This window comes from Aotus nancymaae, unplaced genomic scaffold (assembly GCF_030222135.1).
Source record: "Aotus nancymaae isolate 86718 unplaced genomic scaffold, 86718_ANA_hifiasm-v0.15.2.pri h1tg000058l, whole genome shotgun sequence".
Classification (NCBI taxonomy): Eukaryota; Metazoa; Chordata; class Mammalia; order Primates; family Aotidae; genus Aotus; species Aotus nancymaae.
Genome location: NW_026988472.1, coordinates 28223686 through 28244960, shown reverse-complemented (window position 1 = coordinate 28244960; position 21275 = coordinate 28223686). Strand labels below are relative to the sequence as shown.

General features: G+C 36.3%; 1 protein-coding gene across 4 annotated transcripts in view; it reads right to left on the bottom strand.

The window, feature by feature from the left end:
- Nucleotides 1-443: 443 nt before the first annotated feature.
- The window catches only part of TAB3 (TGF-beta activated kinase 1 (MAP3K7) binding protein 3), a 64132-nt gene continuing 43300 nt past the window's right edge, over nucleotides 444-21275 (bottom strand). For 3 of the 4 annotated variants that reach the window (XM_012448872.2, XM_012448873.3, XM_012448874.2), the window contains 4 exons: nucleotides 19013-19106; nucleotides 15447-15530; nucleotides 6729-6830; nucleotides 444-4576 (listed from right to left, as the gene is read on the bottom strand). In XM_012448872.2, the coding sequence (XP_012304295.1) occupies nucleotides 4428-4576; nucleotides 6729-6830; nucleotides 15447-15530; nucleotides 19013-19106 (429 nt within the window). In that variant the 3' untranslated portion in view covers nucleotides 444-4427. The remainder of the gene's footprint in view (nucleotides 4577-6728; nucleotides 6831-15446; nucleotides 15531-19012; nucleotides 19107-21275) is intronic. The other variant, XM_064364435.1, reaches the window with a different exon arrangement.

Genomic DNA, 21275 nt, shown 5'->3' with positions numbered 1-21275 from the left:
TAAATGTGCTTAATCACTGAAAACGTCACCTACTATAATTCATTCATGGTAATTTCTGTGTAAAAGTTGTAAAGGTTTACTACAGACCCTAGCAAAATGAGCATCAGAGCATTATTTGCCTTTGAAATATGACAAAGACTTTTTTTAAAAAAAGAAAACTACTTATTCTTTTGTAAATAACATTTTAAAGTGGAACGAAAAGAAGTTCTTAACATATTCCAACTTTTATATAAAACCTGCTTATGTATAATTAATTTACCAAATGTTCCAATTGGAGTAATGTCCACTTAATACCCCAAATCTAACATTACTTGTTCTAATAAAGGAAGACAAATGTGATGATGATGTTTGTGAGACAGCATATTTCAGTCCAGAAATGAGTGCTGACACTAAAACTAATTTGATACTGTAAATTTCTAACTACACAGAAAAGATGCAGAATGTAGTGCTTGCTTTTAGTTTATTAATTTATTTTGCAGGAATCTTTGACTTTGCGAATATGTACTGTTTGGAGGTACGATGCATGCAGAGCCTTTTAAAATGCCTTTGTACAATTTCATCTCAAAATGATTTCATTCACAGCATACACAGAAATCTAAAAGAGACATGGTATTTACAAGATTTAATAACTTTTTGCTGCTTTAATGAAGAAACTGATCAATTCTTTTACAGTAGGGAAAGAAACATGGACATTGGGTATCATAAATAATTCAGAATTGTTCAGTCTCAAGGTAATTTTTCATGGCTTTAGAATTAAAATTGAGTCATCATTCTATTAATCTCTGAATGCCCAAGCCATGCAAAATCTACTTCTATTAAATATTTGGGTATGCAAATAATACAGGAAAAAAAAGTCTGGTGAATGTGAAAACGTCATCAGAATTAACTTTTACAATAGGCAAATACTGTTAATTCTTTCAAAAAGATACAGTAGTGGTGCAACACAGACAGTGCCCAATTTATTCTCATTTTTAAAAGTAACATCTCAGTTGTCATTTTTCTTTCTCTACAGATAGATATACAGACACATACGGTAACATGGACTCATTCAAAGTCTAACAATGGTACAATATTAAAATAATTCAATTTTTAACTATAAAGGGACATCTTCACATTCCAGGATACATCATTGATATTTTTAAAGGACAATTCTTCTATGCCTTATATTCTTTTTGCTTATACTGTCAGAAATACATTACAATTACCTCTTAAAAGACTATATAAAATTGAATTGCCACAGAAGGTTGGATATGAACCCTAGATAACTGTGACAAAGCAATGACAAAATTTAAGGAAACATTGATTTATCTGCATAATTAAAAAGTACTAAAATTGAGACCAGCTCCTTAAAAATTAAACTGCTTATCACACTTCCCATTTCTTCCAGGGAAATAAACAAATTAGCAACACTTTCCCCACCATCATTATTAATCTGCTCTAAAACTACATTTTTACAATGCATTTCTTCGTTTCTTTAAAACTCCCTGCCTCTACTCTCTTCCAAACAAAGTATCAATTCAAAACATTTTACAATGCTTAGAAAGTTTCTGGCTCCCCTATTACCATTTTAAACTTTTAAAAACGACTCCAAAATTTAAGGGGCAATGTACTTTAACAAAATGGCAAACGTGCTTTCTAAAATCCCAGTTTACAAAATAGCAAAATAATGTAAAGTGTATAGTCAGGTCTGTATGTTACCAGATACATCAAACTAGTCATTTTAAAGAAGAAAACCTCTTACAAGAAACAAGAAGTGCACCAGCTGATCCAAAGAGCACAAGCACCTCAGCAGCCAGTCATCATCCAATTTATACCCTACTACTTACATGCCAATGGTCTGTACATACCAACTGACTACAAGATCCTTTTGAAAAGGCACCTTGAAAGTTGGGTGAATTCTTGTTCAAACTGGTCATAGGCAAAAAGCAGTCTACATACGGGAGACACAGTTAAATATATCAAATTTATCAGTGTCAAGTCATTTTGCCTATGTTGGCATATGAAAGTTGTGCACAATTAAAAACATGTATAAAACTTCCTTAAAATCGATCTGATACCGCATACCCCACCCTTTACACCTATCAAATAGACTGTCTGCTCTCTTTTCCTGGCAGGTGAAAACAATGATTGACTAGATATATCACCAAAGGATTGAAACCATGCATCTACTGTATAACAGCTTATTAACCTTGATGTATTTTCATGCAATAGTTTTAAAGTCATCTACATGGTTTTATAAAGCATCAGACTGTTTTCAGACATGCTACTTTCATTCTGAACTGACAACTGCCAAGTTAATTGCTTCCACTTCAGCATATCACTATGAATACTGGTAAACCTTTTAGCTAGGACACCAAGCAGTATATATATATATTTTTCCCCTAAATTGTAACTTAAAACCAAGTGGGGTCGACCATCACTAAAGAGATATAAACCATACAAAGGCAAAGGCATATTACAGAACAGTAGGACGGCTAGACTGTTATTGAGACAGAGACCAGTGTTACAAAAACCTTTAAAGAACGTTGTTTTGGGGACCATGCTTTTAAGCCCATCTGCTTTCTCACCGTTATTTTCACAGTTTTGCCACAGTTGTTTTATGAGAGATGTTTTATCAGTGTAATTACCACGCTTCCTTTGGGAGACAAGTGGATATATTCTGGGGAACTTTTCACATATGAAAAAATGTTTTCAAAGCAGTAGGCAGTGTGTGAAATTATGATTCTGATGGAAAACTATGATGAATTATTATGCCTTTGGTTTCATTATGCTATTAAGAGCAGCTTGTTTTTCCAGGTCTGCCAGAGATTACTGCTAAGTTAGAAGGGTGTGTGTGTGTATGGGGGTTGGGGTAGGAACCTGATGGGAGAGTGGATGGATATTCCTAAGATGATATCCTCAGGTAAAATCCTTTAGGATGGGAGAACCCACTAACTTTATTGCTGTTTATACTCACCAAAATGAGGGGAGATTCCAAAACTCCAATTCTGAGCTAAGGAACTCCAACAATGGCAGAGACCTCAACTAAATGTGCTATTATTAAGTTTCCAGTGATGCACCCTGGTGAGTCACATGATTTTATATCTCTTCACTTATCCATACCCTGAAGTTCTGTTTCACAAATAAGGAGTGCTTTAAAATTACCTGAACTGCCTGTACAAACTCAACTGACCTCTAGATACAGTTATGTTAAAGTTTAAAAGTTCTTTGTTTCAAAGTCCTCTATATTCACCTTTCTCTGAATAATTTTTGACCATCTTTCTCTTGCTTCACAAATAATGCAGTGTGCAACTTTGTTATTGGCCAATTGTAATTCCCCTCACATTGGTTTATTAACATAAGTGCAAGTAAGTCTTTATTCAACAGTTAATGTTGATTTCTTCTCAGCTAAATTAGGATTATGGCACAAAGTTTTATCTGTGCTGTAAACATCATGAATTTATCACCAAATTGGAAGGGGGGGGGGAAACAAAAGTCCCTATGGAACTGCAAAAGTTTAAGAACCACAGCTGAGCTCAAGATTTCCAAATGGATTTTGGAATGGACTTGCGTTTGGCATACATTCACTGTGCTACTGGCAAAGCGCAGTTTTACGAGAATATCATTTATAAAATCATACTTTGCAAGGACTTGTTTGTTATTTTGAAAACCAATGGCCTTAATAAAAGCATGCAGTAACTTAAAAAAATGCTTCTCTTATGTGGCATAAGTAGGTCTTAGTTACCAGTGTTGATAGAGCTTGATGAATCACTGTACAAGCCAAAGGGATCTTACCACCTCTGATTGTACTTTTCAACAAAAGGCATGATATGCCTAGTTCCTGACTGCTACAAATCACATTTTAAAACATTTTGTTTGTGTGCATGTATGTGTGTTGGAAATTACCCCTGAAAAAAGCAGCAATTACAAATACCCTTATTAATTTGCCCAAAAAAAATATTCTAGGTGCTTTTTCCCATTGTCCTCTTTAGCAGGAAGCAATGGGAAGAAGCACGGGGAGCCTTGGTTTTCCAGAGAGCGGTGACCAGGTAAGTCTGCTCTGGGAATTCACAGTTTGCATAAACTGTAATATTTCATACCATGATTCAAAGTTCTAGTTTAAAAAATAATAAGGGCCACTCAGCAGTAACTTTAACAATTGGGATTCCACAGAAGACCTCTTGACTTCTGTGTGTACATTCTTTCAGCAGTGAATCCATTCCCAGTTTCAAGTATCCCTTTCTATCTCTCACTCTGTAGTGAGTTAAGAAAGGAGAAAAAAAACCTCCCTATTTTTCCTTTCACGAGCACAATGACCACAGTGCCATTCCTCCTCCCCGCTGTGCAACTGAAAATGAAAGGCTGGGTGGATGAATAGAGTCCCGAGGTTTCCTTTTCTTCTGGTGGTGCTCAGTTTCACTTTCAACCTGGTGCAGACTTTTCTGAATTCAGGTGTACCGTGGCATCTCACACTGCTCACAGCGATTTAGTGCTGGGTGGTTAAGAAAGGTGCAGCTATCACAATTCCATGGAGCCCCTTCATAGTCTTCATCTCGAGGTTGTGTCCGAGGACTTTGTATGGAGCCAGTTAGATGCTCTGAGGGAGGTTAGGATTAAGGAGGAGAGGGAGGGGGAAAGTAAATAGATTAACCTTTTTCCAAGTATAATCCCAACTAAAAAGAAAAATACCACAAAAAGCAAGGGAGGTGATTGCATACTTTAATATGTAAACCAATTAGTAAACATATCTACTAGAAATGCATAGTTGAACAGAAAGTTTATTTTTTACTTTGTTCTAATTACCTTTTTTTTGGCTATAAGAAGATACATATATGTCCAGAATAGACTGCCTTCCTAGTTCATTACCCATAAATAGTAGATAGTTATGCTTTATTCCAGCCAAATGAAAAAAAAAGAGAAATGTTCTATAGCATGTTAAATTCTGTCACCTCTGTAAGTTCTCCCTGACTTCAGCCCACCTTGACTTTTCCTTACTATCCACACTATATTAAACATCTGACTAAATGTGTGCCTTCTTCCATGACAACTTAAGCTCTACAATATACATGTATTTTATATTATTGGTTCATAAACAGCAGTGGCAGTTCATAACAAAGTTTTCCCCAAAACAGTGAAAAGAGATTCTACAGTTCGTTTTTCATACAGCTAAATTCATTCAATATGAGAGACTTTTATTCTCATATTCTATCCTACATTTTTGGCATTAAAAATCCTTCATATATCAGGTTTTTGAAATGCCCATACCTGGCAACCTTATGTTGGTCCCCAGGATTTTATAAAGAAAGCCAAACTTATATTTCTCTTAGGTCCTCATTCCCTCTGGCTTTGTGCTCAAAAAAGCTCTCTGCATCTAGAGTTAACCTGTAAATTCTGCCTTTTAGGAAACAGTCCCTATTGAGACTGAGGTCAATGAATAGGAGACTAAAGATCTCCAGATGGAATTCACCCTGGCATCTGGGATAACTGGAAATGGTCACTATGAACTGGAAACGAGGTAAGCAATACCTTTTTAAATAGGTAACAAAAGAAACAGATCTAGAGAAGCTTTGTCAGTTCCTATTTTGGACTAGGCATATCTTCCACTGGAAATTAACAAGCTGACTTCTAGTTTATCAATTTGCCTTATATGACAAATGGCATAATATCCCCCAAGAGGTAAAGAGAACTGAATTTTAGACCCTGAACCTTACTCCAAGCTATGATAATGCTCAGCCTCAATCAGGAAGTTGATCTTAGCCTTATAATATAACAGCCGCTTCCTATGATATAAATAGGAGATGGGCTTGTTTCTCTTGCTTCAACTCTTGCTTTTTAACTGCCATTATCAGCCACCTGTGTCTTCTGGCTCATGACTCCAAAACATGTAGATTTAATACAGTTTTCTTTTTTGTCTCATATGGAGGAATAAAAAGCATGCTGTTAAAGCCTTCTGTTAGAGGAAAAATGTTTACTATGCCATTTTCAGAAAAGGACCTCTTTTGTCTTTCCCTTTTAAAAAAACAATGTGCCCAAAAACCTAACACTTAAAAAAAATCATATCTTACTGCTGTTGGTTTTTAATAGACATGCTCTAAAACTCAATGTTGCTATAAGTGTAAAATATACACCAGATTCCAAAGACTTAGTATAATAATAAAATGATGTAAAACATCTCACTGAAAGTTTTATATTGATTTCATTGAAATATTTTGTATATACTGTATTATATAAAATATATTAAAATTAATTTCATCTTTGCTACTAGAAAATTTTAAATTATATATGTGGCTTGCATTGTATTTCTATTGCATGGCACAGCCTTAGAAACTCAGTATAGGTAAATTTTTTTTGTTTTTGAGACTGAGTCTCACTCTTGTTGCCCAGGCTGGAGTGCAGTGGTACGATCTCGGCTCACTGCAACCTCCGCCTCTCAGGTTCATGTGATTATCCTGCCTCAGCCTCCCGAGTAGCTGGGACTACAGGCGCTTGCCACCACACATGGCTAATTTTTTGTATTTTTAGTAGTGATGGGGTTTCACCATGTTAGCCAGGATGGTCTCGATCTCCTGACCTCATGATCCATCCACCTTGGCCTCTCAAAGTGCTGGGATTACAGGCATGAGCCACCACGCCCAACCCAGTATAGGTAATTTTCTAAAGCAAAAAATAAAGGTATGGTTTTATTATAATTCTACATGGATTAACATGTGTCTTTGGTCTGCACAAATTCTGGACACACAAGTACAAACCATCTGCAGCTGCTGCCTGGGTGTCATGGATGTCTGCCTGTACTTTGGAGGTCACGCTAATTCTTCGGGCTTTTCTCTCAATTGTGCAGGGGTCTGAGGAGTCTGTGTAAGAAGAAGCAAAGCCAGAAAGAAGTGATCCAGTCTTTCAACTGCAAGAGTGAACAGGCTCACAAGATCTTTCATGCAACCACACAGCTGAGTGCATTTACCCTTCCTATTACTGCATGTTACCTTTAGCAAGGGCAGGTGCTATATTTAATACTGCTTTTACAACCTATACAGAGCAATGGTTCTTACAACTTTTTCCATCTTCTCAAATTACACCTTCTCCCATTACTTAGAACAAATGCCCCATTTCACTGTTTTCTACTTTTTAGTAGATTAGGGGTACAGCTCAGTGATAGCAAATAAATGTCAATGTGAAAGCAAAGTTTGGGAAATTATACTTTAGCAATTATCTGATTAGGCATTAATTTAAACATTATGGGCACTATCCATATAGTGAGGTTATTATAATGATGAAATGTGATGAAAATGACAGGTTTTTTTTTTTTTTTTGAGATAGTGTCTTGCTCTGCTGTCTAGACTGGAGTACTGTGGCACAATCATGGCTCACTGCAGCCTTGATCTCCTGGACTCAAGTGATCCCTCCTGCCTCAGCCTCCCAAGCAGCCAAGACTACAGGTGCATGCCAACACCATGCCCAGCTATTTTTTGTAGAGATAGGGTCTCACTATGTTGCCCAGACTGGTCTCAAACTCCTGGCCTCAAGTGATCCTCCCACCTCAGCCTCCCAAAGTGTTGGTATTATAGGCAGGAGCCACCATGTCTGGTGGATATTTAAAAAAAATAGCAGTACTTGAAAAATCAGAACTCGATATAATATTATGTACTGACAACCATGTGCTCCCAAATCATTTCATGAATTTCAATTACCTATGTGTGCAGAAGCCCAGTAGACACTTTGAAACACAGACAAGAACTATAGGCATCCTAGTATCTTGCTAGAAGATTGTTTCTATAAATGTATAGGTTGTCAGTAAGCAACCCTTTGTGTTAAAAATGAAAAATGGCAGCATTTACATTATTTGCCCTTAGGAACCAAAGGAAGATCTTGCGTTTTCTCATCAATTCTGAGCCCACAGTACAACTCGTCTTTGGAAACCACTGCTCCAGAATTCAAAGCAGGGTGCTCAGGTACTTAAACACTCCACCATCAGAGTAAACAAAAGCAGAGTGAATGCCTTCTTAGGCTCCAAAGAATAAGGTAAAGTTCTGTTTTTCAGATTTGCAAAGTACTTCTATAGAGTCACATACCTTATCTCACTAACTCTTACAGCTTTTGGAGTATTTGGCTGGATTTTCCCTCTGTGGTGCTCAGCTTGAGTTTGAACAAGGTCAGGAGGCCAAGATGATCGGGACCAGTGCTCAGATCGTGGGACATCAAGGTCAGTGTGCTTGCCACTGTACAAGTTACTGTGATGAGGGTTGGCGAGACTTTCTAAGCCCACTGAAGAGCACACATACACATTGTATTGTTTAACTACAAAGTCCAATCTGCCACTGTTTGAGTTACTAGGAAGGGTTGGGAGACTCTCTAAGCCCACTGAAGAGTGCACGTACACACTGTATTGCTTAACTACAAAGTCCATTCCAAAAAGGCTTGTTCCTCTGTCTCTTTCTTTCTATCTCCTTCACATTCTTTCTCTATAATTATCACACTTGCTATTCAGATAAACTATATTCCACATATAGTATTTCTGGTATATATCTGTAATAACTCCAAGGCATTTTATTCAAACCAGTAAACCTATTCTACCAGTAACTTGTGTCTTACTGGTGAATTTTTTTATTTGAGTGGTACTGCAAACCAATCTGTGCTAAATTATATGTACTTTTAGAAAGGGCTGATTTTGTTTCAAATACAAAATGAGAATCTGCAAGTGCTTAATGGAAAACAAATTTGATTTTATGGAGACAACTGAATAGCTTCTATAAATCTGTGATGAAAAGGCTTACCAAAAAATTATAGAATTTAATCAAGTTCTACTGTTTCTAAGTTTTAACAGAAAAAGATAAAAAACAAGTTAAAGACGATTTGGCATATAACAGAACCATTTATACTTTCACCAACAATATATATTATTATAGAATTACAACTACTAAATTTCTAAAATAGAAATTCATTTATAGTGAAGATTACTGTTTTAGATGGCTTCCTAGTCTACTTGTTATTAAAAGTGTACAGATGTAGAGTATAAACTGCTTGGGGTAGGAGTCGTGTTTTCCCTTTGTAACATCCAAGCATCTATCTAAATCATCAAGCTACGCATTGAGCATTCGATACCTATTTAAGAAATTGTAACCAAAATCCCATTACAACTAACTCTAAGGGACTATCAGTTTTAGCAAACTGTATTTGAGTTAAATGAGCCATAGAAAAGAGTCTTGTAGGCCAGGAACCATGGCTTATGCCTGTAATCGCAGCACTCTGGGAGGCTGAGGCAGCAAAATCGCTTCAGCCCAGGAGTTCAAGACCAGCCTGGGTAACATGGCAAAACCCTGTCTGCACAAAAAATACAAAAATTAGCCAGGTGTGGTAGTGTGCATCTGTAGTGCCAGCTACTCAGGTGGCTGAGGCAGGAGGATGGCTTGAGCCTGGGGGGTCGAGGCTGCAATGAGCTATGATCAGGCCACTGCACTCCAGCCTGGGCAACAGAGCGAGACCCTGTCTCAAAACAAAAACAAACAAAGTCTTTTTAGTGTAAAGGCACTTGTAGAGAGCTAGTGAAGCTTGATATTAATGAAACCACGTCATGGAATATTAATGCAAGCCTTGCTCAATTCCCAGCCGAGGAGGATACCAAATAGGAACCTCCCACCTCAAATACATGGTGTTGGTCCCAAAGACAGAAGGCAAAAAGACTTTTTTTTTTTTTTTTTGAAACAGCATCTCGCTTTGTCACCCAGGTTGGAGTGCAGTGGTGTGATTTCGACTCACTGCAACCTCTGCCTCCCAGGTTCAAGTGACTCTTGTGCCACAGCCTCCCAAGTAACTGGGATTACAGGTACACACCACTAGGCCCAGCTAATTTTTGTATCTTTAGTAGACATGGGGTTTCACCATGTTGGCCAAGCTGGTCTTGAACTCCTGATCTCAAGTGATCCTCTCACATGGGCCTCACAAAGGGCTGAGATTACAGGCATGAGCCATCACGCCAGCCTCAGAATGACATATTAACACTAATAACACCATTGCTAGAAAACCACAATCTGACTATATAGGATCCTGGCAGCAGATCCATCTCATTACCCCAGGAAAATTTCTTTTTTCATGGTCTTATATATATTCCTTTGTCAAGCGTCTGTTCAAGTGTTTTACCCTTTTTTATTGAGTTCTTTGTATTTTTATTATTGTGTTGTAGAAATTCTTTATATATTCTGGATACCATCCTTTATCAGATACATATTTTACAAATATTTTCTCCCAGTCTGTGGTTTGCCTTTTCATTTTCTTAATAGTGTCACTTGATGAGCAGAAGTGCTGCACTTTAGTGAAGACTAATTTATCAATTGTTTTTCTTTTTATTGCTTCCTGTGATCTGTCTAAAAACCTTTATACCTAAGTTGCAAAGATACTGTTTTGTTTGGAAGCTTTATAGTTTAACTTTTATACTTAGGTATATGACCTATCTCAAATATTTTTGTATGAGGTGAGGTATAGATCAAACTGTGTGTTTTTTCCACATGGATATCCAGTTCTTCCAGCTTTGCTTGTTGAAAAAACATTCCTTTCTCTATTGACTGCTTTGGTGCTTTTGTCAAATATCAACTGACAGTGTGACTGGGGGGTGTACGTCTGGGCTCTCTATTCTGTTCCAATGATCTATTTCTTTATTCCTATACCAATATCACACTGTGGTCATTGTAGCTTTATACTAAGTCCTGAAGTTGGTTAGTCTAAGACTTCTTTTTTTTTTTTTCTTGAGACAGGGTCTTGCTCTGTCACCCAGGATAGATTATAGTGCTACAATTACGGCTTACTGCAGCCTAAACATCCTGTGCTCAAGCAACACTACTGCCTCAGCCACCAAAATAGCTAGGACTATAGGTGAGCACTACCACGCCTGGCTAATTTTTAAATTTTTTTATAGATGAGGTCTCACTATGTTGCCCAGGCTGTTCTTAAACTCCTGAGCTCAAGTGATCCTCCTGACTTAGTCTCCCAAAATGCTAGATTTACAGGTGTGAGCCATTGCACCAAGCCAGTCTAAGACTTCTGGTTGTTCTTTTTCAAGATAATTTTGGATGTCCTAGGACTTTCTGTATTTCCATATGAATTTGATAATCAGTTTGTTAATTTAAAAAGTACCACCACCTAATGGGGTTATAATCGGTATTATACCGTATCTACATATCAATCTTGTAAGAATAAGTATCTCAAAAATATTGGTTCAGTTATGAACATGGTATATCACTACATTTACTTAGGTCTTCTTAAATATCTTTTGGCAATGCTTCTTAGTTTTCAATGTATACATCTCTGGATAAATTTATTCCTAAGTGTTAAATGGTTTTTGATGGTATTGTAAATGAAATTATCTTTTATATTTTATTTTCTAATTGTTTACTGATATTGTAAAAATATGTTTATATATTGACCTTGTATCCTGAGGCCTTGTTAAATTCGTTAGTTCTAATAGTTTTTCAGTCCCCTTAGGATTTTAAAAATAATTGTCATCTGTAGTATATATAATGTTTTATTTCTTCTTTTCCAATATTTATGTTTTTTTCCCTCTTACTGCATGGGCTAAGAACAATGGTAAGGTACAATGTTGAATAAAAGTGGTGAGAATAGACATCCTTGCTTTGTTCCCAATGTTAGTGCTTTCAGGATTGCATTATTTAAGTAATAATGGTAGCTAAAGGTTTTTGAAAGATGCCCTTTATGAGACTGAAAGAGTTCCCTTCTATTCTTAATTTGTTAAAAAAGTTTTTGTCTATTAGGAATGGCTGTTGAATTTTGTCAAACGTTTTTCCTGTATCTGGTAAAGCGATCATATGCTTTTTCTCCCTTTTAATATGGTGAATTACACTGGTTGGTTTTTTAATGCTTACATTACTAAGCCAAACTCAACTTGGTCATGATGTATTACCCTCTTTTTAAATATGTTGTGAATATAAGTAAATGAGATAGAAAACAGAATTATGTGTTTTTATGTTCATGAGGGGCGGATACATAACTTTACCAGGTTTTGGAATCAGAGTTCTGCTAGCTCCATAAAAAAAGATGGGGTACAACAACAGTGAACCCTAATGTAAACTATAGACTTTGAGTGATTTTGAGGTCTCAATATAAGTTCATCAATGGTAACAAACGTACCACTCTGGTGTAGGATGCTGATAATGGAGGGGGGCTTTGAATTTGTGGGGGTAGGAGGTATACTGAAAATCTCTACAACTTCCTCTCAGCAACATGAAAAGAAAATGAAAAAACAAAACAGAAATATGGGAAGCATTCCCTCCTGTATTTTCTCAGAGTTTGTGTAAGATTGGTAATATTTTTCTTTCTTTCTTAAATATGTGGTAGAATTTACCCACCAGTGAATCCATCTGGATCTGGAGTTTTCTTTGTGGGGAAAATTTTGATAGTAGATTCAGTTTCCTTTATATGTATATAAATATTTACTTTTTCATGTTGTTTTCAGTTTGGGTAGATTATATTGTTCAGGAAATTTGTCCACTTTATCTAAGGGGGCAAGCTTACTGGCATAAAGATGTCCATCACTTTCCCTTATTATCATTGTAATGGATAACCCATCTTTCATTTTTGATTGTGGTAATTTGTGTTCTCTTTTTTTATAGATCAGTCTATGTTGAAGTTTATTGATTTTACCTTTTCAAAGATCAAACTCTTGCTGTGTTAACTTTTTCTGTTTTCTATCTCACTGACTTATCTTACCTTTCTTCTAATTTGTTTTTACTTTGTTCTTTTCTAGTTTCTTAAGGTAGAATTTTAGATCATTTATTTTAGATATTCCTGTCTTACATGAGCATTTAAAGCTATTAATTTCCTTCTAAGCACTGCTTTAACTATTGCATAGAAAAGAATTTGCCTTGCCCAAAGAGAGGTCTGGCTTTGTCCCTGGATCAAAACCTTGAAATTTCCTGAGTAAATAGCAGTGTCTTTGTTATTTATGGTGGGTCCCTCAGAGCACATGATATAGTTTGGCTGTGTCTCCACCCAAATCTCATCGTGAATTCCCATGTGTGGTGAGAAGTAATTGAATCATGGGGGCAGGTCTTTCCTGTGCTGTTCTTGCAATAGTAAGTAAGTCTCACAAGATCTGATGGTTATTACAAGGGAGAGTTTTCCTGAACAAGCTCTCTTTGCCTGCCACCAATCATGTAAGATGTGACTTGCTCCTCCTTGCCTTCCATGATAATTGTGAGGCCTCCCCAGCCATGAGAACTGTAAGTAAGTCCAATAAACCTCTGCTTTTGTAAATTGCCCAGTCTTGGATATGTCTTTATCAGCAGCATGAAAACAGACTAATACACCATACCGATAGAGAGTTTATGCTGATGGATGGCTCATGGTGGACATGTTTTCCACCATTTCTAATCAAGTTGGTCCTGTTTCCAGGATAAAAACTTGCTAATGCACTCCCTTAGATAGGGCAATTCCTCCAAGACAGCTTCTTGAATCAATTAACTAAAGTTTGTCTGGTGATACTTCTTTCGAAGACATTCAGGCAAAATCAAGTCTAAAGACAAATTTTATGACCCCAGAAGACTAAACTGATCAATGATAAATATACACCTCAGTGACTTTCAATATGAAACTGCACATAATGCTGCCAAAGTACCAAATCTGGCACTTGGCAGTCATCCACTAAGATTCTTCTTTGTACCATTTTTAGAAATCAATAGACTATTTTTTGGCCAGGTGCAGTGGCTCACACCTGCAATCCCAGCACTTTGGGAGGCCAAGTCACTTGAGGTCAAGAGTTCAAGACCAGCCTCACATGGTGAAACCCTGTCTCTACTAAAAACACAAAAATTAGCCGGGCATGGTGGTGGGCGCCTGTAATCCCAGCTACTTGAGAGGGCGAGACAGGAGAAAGGCTTGAACCCGGGAGGTAGAGGTTGCAGTGAGCTGAGATTGTGTCACTGCAATTCCAGCCTGGGCGACATGTTGAGTGAGTCTCCATCTCAAAAAGAAAACAAACAAACAAAAAAAACCCACTCTGTACTGAGCTTAATATATGTAGAAAACGATTCAACCAAAATTTAAGTAATTAGGCCAGGTAGTATTATTTAGATAGAATTTATACTTTCCTTAATTAAAAATAAGTCTGATGAGATGTTAAATTTTATACTCTGGAAATTTTCTTAAAAAATAAGGCATTCTCCACTATTCTATGCATTTTCGTGATCAATCTACCTTGAGTTGCTTAAGGCAAAAATGATTAAAATATTAGGAATGAGGCAGAAAGTTAATCTACATTCAATGACTATTTATGAATTAATGAATAAATGACAGGGTCTCACTCTGTTGCCTAGAGTGGAGTGCAGTGGCGTGATCTTGGCTCACTGCAACCTCCACCTGCTGCGGTTCAAGTGATTCTCGTGCCTCAGTCACCCAAGTAGCTAGGATTACAGGCATGCGCCATCACACCTGGCTAATTTTTGTATTTTTAGTAGAGATGGGGTTTTGCCACGTTGGCCAGGCTAGTCTTGAACTCCTGGCCTCATGTGATCTGCCCATCTCGACTTCCCAAAGTGCTGGGATTACAGGCATGAGCCACCATGTCTGGCCTAAATGACTCAACAAGTAAATTCAATTAAAATTAATGTTTTAAGATAAGGAAATGCCAATTAAACATTTGGTACATAAAAAATAACACATTTGATATCTTTAATATTAAATCATTTCTATGCAACAATCATCCAAAAATGATTCTTTCAAACCTTGGTTATGTAGGATTTATTTTATTCTTGATGGGAAAACTCCTAGTCGCTACTAATTGCTATGTTCCTCTTTTGAGTACCCAAGGATCTTTTGTTGTCTGAAAAATAATCTTAAGTCTACTGCAAATCTAACTTTCAATTCTAACATTTGACCTTTAAAATCCTCATTATTTTATGAGAATTACCTTTTAGGGTTATAGTTTTTACAATGCTAAGTAAATTTATAATGTTAACTATGTAATATAGTGTTTCAACTTCTGTTTGTAAAAATTATATATTCCATTTAATTACCTCTGACAATAACTCTAAGACTTACTAATTTCAGTACTTTTTAAAAATTAAAGTTTGGGGACATTTCATTATTGCCACATTAACATCAATATGGTAAATTTGTCAAGACCAGTGTAAGCAACATGGTGAGATCCCATCTCTACAAAAAATAAAAAAAATTAGCTGGGCATGGTGGTGTGTGCCTATAGTCCCAGCTACTTGGGAGGCTGAGAGGCAGAAGGATCACTTGAGCCCAGAAGGTCAAAGCTGCAATGAGCCATGATCATACCACTGCACTCTAGCTGGGGAAGCAGAATGAGACCCTGTCTCAAAAAAATAAAAATATTAAAATATGGTAACTTTATTCATGCTGCACAAGTTAACCTCTAGTGAAAATTTCTTCAGATATAAATGTGAACTCCCAAATTATTTTGATATTTATTTACATCATATTTGTGACATTTTCATACTCACCTTTTTTAGATGGCTTGGGTGGTACAACTGGGCCAGGTTCTATGTTGTCATAAAAATTATTCATGGCTTTTGGATCAAAGTTTCCTATAAAGAAAGTACATTCATCAGGAATTAAGAACTCTTTTTCCTGTTGCTTGATTTTTTTAAAAAAAGAAAATATGTAAATAAAATACATAAGAAGGGAAAAAATGTTTTCCAGGATTTCAAAACTCATTACATAATCCTATCCTCCCAGTGAAATTGTGTTTTCATTACTATGAGAAAAGGCCCAAGAAAACCACTACACAGATGTATGTCTACAATGTACTACACCTGAAGAAATATTTTTCTAATTGTAAGGCTAGTTTCCTTGGGCAGGATTAAGCATGTGGGGCATTTGGGGAGATAAATGAAGAAGAGAAATGAAAGGATAGTTAAACTGTTTTCTCTTTCTGCTTGTTTTGATTTTTAATGAACAAACCATGAGAAAGAAGACTTAAATAGTGAATGCTTACTTTCATGTTTTTCATAATTTACCTTACAAATTTATCCATTATAAATTGAACAATGGAAGAAGCCAAATATAAACATTTACAAGGATTAATCAAGTTATATTTTGAGACAACTAAGCAACTTCAATAAATGTGAAATAACATCAGCAATTTATGTATTCTCCTTTTCAAGAAAAGGAGAATCTTAAAACAGTACCTGAGAATTTTGTCTTACCACAAAATTTTCACCTGTCTTAAAATGTTCATTCCTTGGTCTAATGTCTGTCTTTCAGCCACATCTCCTGCTGTCACTCCACCAAGGTCGGTTTTGATCTAGTGCCAGTTTTGGGGCCTGCCTTCACTTCTGTCAACCTATCACTATTCTCTGCTTGTTCTAAACAACTACAGTTAACTGTAGCCATACTTATTTATAGAAGATGCTGTATGGTACTGATACTGATAGTTTAAATATATTAAATCTCTTGATTTCCAGATCTACTTTTTTTTCCCAACCAGTTTTCCTTACCAAAAATCACAAAAAAAAGCTGATTTTCATCAAATCATATACTGATTTGCATCTATTCTAAATGCTTATTCCCTTGCCTCCCCCCACCACCACCAAAAAAGGTTTAGATTCCTTCCCTAGATTAAAAGTTTAGATTGGAAACTCAGTATACATTTTCTGGAGTGTGGAAGAGTAGAATTTAGTATAAAATGGATACATTTAGATTCCTTATGAAAAGAGATTTAGAAATGCCTAAGTATCCAAAAGAGTTCATTGTCCAATGCAGACCAAAAAACACAGCTCTTTGCTTATAAAACCTTCAGAGTGGTTTCCCTTGCAGACCCTTTCACAAATGTTTTATCCACTTGAATATGCTGTTTGAAGATAATTTTCCAAAAATAACTGCTGTGATAGCTCATAAAAGCCACTATGCTATTTGATGTATTAATTGGATCTTTTTATGCTTTAAAAAGCTGCATATGTGTTTCTTCAATTACTTGTTACAGCTGATGTTCTGATTTCTAGATCACAAAAGGCTTATATAAGTATCCTAACCAAATGTTCTACTGGTTTTTGTTTTGCTTCAAAGACCACACAAGTAAAAAAATTGATGCAATCTTCTAAAATATAGTAGCAATAGTTTATGTAACCCCTACATTATGCATAGCAATTCTTTGATTGCTTCAAGTAAGTGGGCTATAGGGTGACTAGGCATCTGAAAATAACTTTTAGGATACCTGAGCAGACTGCTTAATTTTCACATTCAAATTTGCTTCTGTATGTTGTTCAGATAATTCCGTGTCTTTGGGATTCACCTGCCTCTAATCTTTAATCTCTCTCTTTTTTGTTTTTTAGACTGAGTCTCTTTCTGGACTTGGCCTAGGCTGGAGTACAGTGGTACGATCAAGGCTCACTGCAGCCTTGACGTTCCAGGCTCAGGTGATCCTCTTACCTCAGCCTCCCAAGTAGCTAGGACCACAGACACACACCACCACACCTGGCTAATTTTTAAAACATTATTTGTAGAGACAGGGTCTCCCTATGTTGCCCAGGCTAGTCTCAAACTATTGGGCTCGACTGATTCTCTTGCCTTGGCCTCCCAAACTGCTGGGATTACAGGCATGAGCCACTGCGCCCACCCTACTGTTTGTTTAATCTTGCCTACAAATGGCAGTGAGATATTTTATTACATACTCTTGAAACACTGTAGAAACTCTCTTAGCTGCCATAATCAAGAAAAGTAAGTGTGGGGATGAGTGGGGGGCAGGGAAGCTGATTAATACACATAATTGTTAAGAAAAATTACACATCAACTTTAATGTAACAGAACACTTGTATATAGCTATATTTTAAAGTTAGACAAAGTCCTAATTTTTATATGTCTGTTGGCTGGAGTTCCATATTGTATTTCTTACATAAACCACACCCATGTGACCTACAGCAGAGGTTGACAAACCTTTTCTGTCAAGGGCCAGATGTATTTTACACTTTGAGGACCTGTGATACGGTCTCTGTTGCAAGCACTCAACTGTGCTGTTGAAGCTCAAAGGCAGCCACAGACAACATGTAAACAAATGGGCATGGCTATCATTCCACTAAAACTTTTATTCACAGAAACAGGCAACAGGCCCTAGTTTGCTGAACCCTCATCTATAATTTTGATTGCTTTAGAATGGAGCAGGAAAGATACTAACAACACTTATAATGCAATTTGAGTATAGAATCCTTTTAGACTTACATGATTTTCACCCTTAACCTTTTTTCAGTTGTTTTCACCCATATCTAATTCACAGTCTCTCTTTTTTGAGTGATTTGGCCTTTGGCTTTCATAGAAAGAGCAGCTTTCTCCTTCATGTCATTTTATGAAACATTAAGTTGCAGAAATACGATAACTGGCATAACAGGTTTGGGGACAGAATGAACTCTTGGTAAGCAGACAATTCAACCGATGGGAGCAATGTTCATGGGCCTACCAGAATGTAGCCTACTAGTCAAAAGTATGCAGCAGCTGTGGACATCAGTCAGTATATTTTCCACAGAAAATGAAGACCATCTCTAATCTGGTGAGTTGGGTAAATGAAAGTCAGTTTAAGAGAGCTTCTGCTGTAGTATACTTCTGTAAAAAAATCCAAAAAACTAAAACTATGATTATAGTTGAATGTTTTCACATAACATAACATGAAAAATAACATACAGACTTTATTTTAAAACCGAGAAATCTGACACTCTGATTTGGAATCCCTATTTTTTACAGATATTTTAGATGTTTATCATATAATATGTACTCTAAGTTTCAGAATTAAAACCCATCAATTTATAAAATATTCACAGTAAATGACAAAAAGAGGATAAATACAAAGTAACAACATAGAACAGTCTAAATAAGAACTTGATGAAATTGCCAAAGTAAAACTATTTTTTCATCCCCAAATCTGATCCATGACCATGGGGCAGGGGGATCTCTTTACCAGGACTGTAATCTTATTAAGGATAAAAACTGTCTCTTAAATCTACAAAACCAGTTATTGCTATTTAAGCAGCTTAAAATACCACACTATTACTTATGGTTTACCAAATAATCAAGTCTATACCTCTAGATTGAAGGAGGTCAACTTCTTTCAGTGTACAGTCAACATTTATCTGGAGTTGTCTGTTCATGCTTCTCAATCTTGTCATTTCCTCAGGCTAGTAAGAAAGGACCCAAAATAGCAATTGTGGGAAAGTCATTATCAAGGCCAACATTTAAGAACTGCGTTTCATGTTAATTGTAATGATTGGGTATTACCAAGAATACGGCCTTAGTCCATAAGAGGGCATGTTTAAGAAGTCCTCTGTGTATGTTTTTAAAGGAATAGTTGCGTAAAATGGGGACATCAAAATGGCCACATATAAACAAAATCTGCATATAAAGTGGCGAGCTGCAATAGTGGACTGTGTTCTACCATACAAGATACTACCATTTTTATTAAATAGAGCATTGAGAATATTTTGTTTCTATGTTTTCATGGGAATGAAAACTGTAAGAATCAACCTTTTAAACGAATAATGTAAATGATATTAGTTTTATCAAGCTTGATAAAAATTACAACAGTATGGTATTTACCAGAAGTCTCTCATTCCTTCTTCTTAACAATCCTTTAAGGTAGGTACTAATATTGTGCCCAATTTATAGATGAGGAAACTGAGGTACAGAGAGGTTATATAATTTTCCCAAAGTTATAAAGCTAATAATAGGTAGAGCAAGGATTTATATGAAAGACTCCTATATAAATTTATATTTTTGTCATCTTTTTTCTAGATTGAAGGAGGCAGTTACTCTAGTGCATGAAAATTTCAGGAACAAATGAATTCCATTTTCCCCCCAACTTTGTTTTCTTCTGCCTCTACCTCTTCAGGCCAGCCCACTGCTTAGGCCTTTCAGGAGCACATATGAGACACTGAAATGTAAAGAAAGTCCTAATCTTCCATTCAATAAAGCTTTTTGGAAGCCTTTACTTTCCATGGTATTCTTAATTTCTTTACTATTTATACATATACATGTACAGTAAAAAAGTCAAAGTTTAGAATCTTAGAGGCTGAAATACTGAATCTTTCAACACAGCAGAGGTATTAATTACTAGGAGGATTTTAACTATAACACATAAAGTAAAAAATTAAATATCTGCTACTGCAGGAAGACAGAACAAAATCCTATTCTGTTAAAAACATGTACTTTGCTAAACGCTAAATATGTTAATATACCAGTGAAGAAAAATGAGCAGCAGAAAGGATATCTTAATTCATAAACATGTAAGATCTTATGATGTTAGGAGGTATTATCAGAATAACTGAGAATGCCCATTAAATAAGCAGGTATCAAAGTTTAAAATAAGTGATAAAAGGTAGAATACAAGAGCTACAATTTCACAGAATGCTAGAGGAACAAAAAAGTCATTCAGAAATATTTATTATGGACTGCCTTTCTTTTCTAATTCCTATGAGCTAAAACTATGTGACATTAATGTGTAAAATGCTTTGTGCTTTGCCTATCAAGCAATATTCAAATACTTTAAAACATATACTTGAACATTTAAATTAAAGATAATACATTTAGTTAAGAGCTCCAAACGTGATGCTGTCTTCCCAGAAACACATGGAAGAACCTATCGGGAAAGCCAAGCACTTGAAAAGGATGACCTTTCCCACAGGTTTTAACGAGTTGGGGGCAAGACAGACGTTTTAGCCACAGTGGTCCTAAACAGTGAAGTGGCTACCACACATTTGCTTATAACAAAAATATACTCTCATCAGGCCGGGCACAGTGGCTCACTTTGGGAGGCTGAGGCAGGTGGATCACATGAGGTCAGGAGTTTGACACCAGCCTGGCCAACATGGCAAAACCCCGTCTCTACCAAAAATACAAAAATTAGCTGGGTGTGGTGGTGCACACCTGTAGTCCCAGCTACTCGGGAGGCTGAGGTGCAAGAATTGCTTGAACCCGGGAAGTGGAGGTTGCAATGAGCCCAGATTGCACCACTGCACTCCACCCTGAGCGGCAGAACAAGACCCTGTTTCAGAAACAAACAACAACAAAAGTACTTTTATCAACAGGCTCATTTCCAAAGATAGTAGAACCATCCAATCTTACTAAGGGTTTATCAATATAATTCCTATGTCCTTTTTCATATAGCTTCTGATTAAACTGAGGGGGGAAAAAAGCTGTTTCTCAGAAATTACTGCCATTTGTCACAAGTAGTTTTCGTGGAGGAGGAATTTCAAAATTGGCTATGTATAATTCAGAATTGTTTGTAAGATAACAGGATGTTTGTAGCTAACATTTCAAAATAATAAATTGTAAGCTTTTTTCCCAAAGCT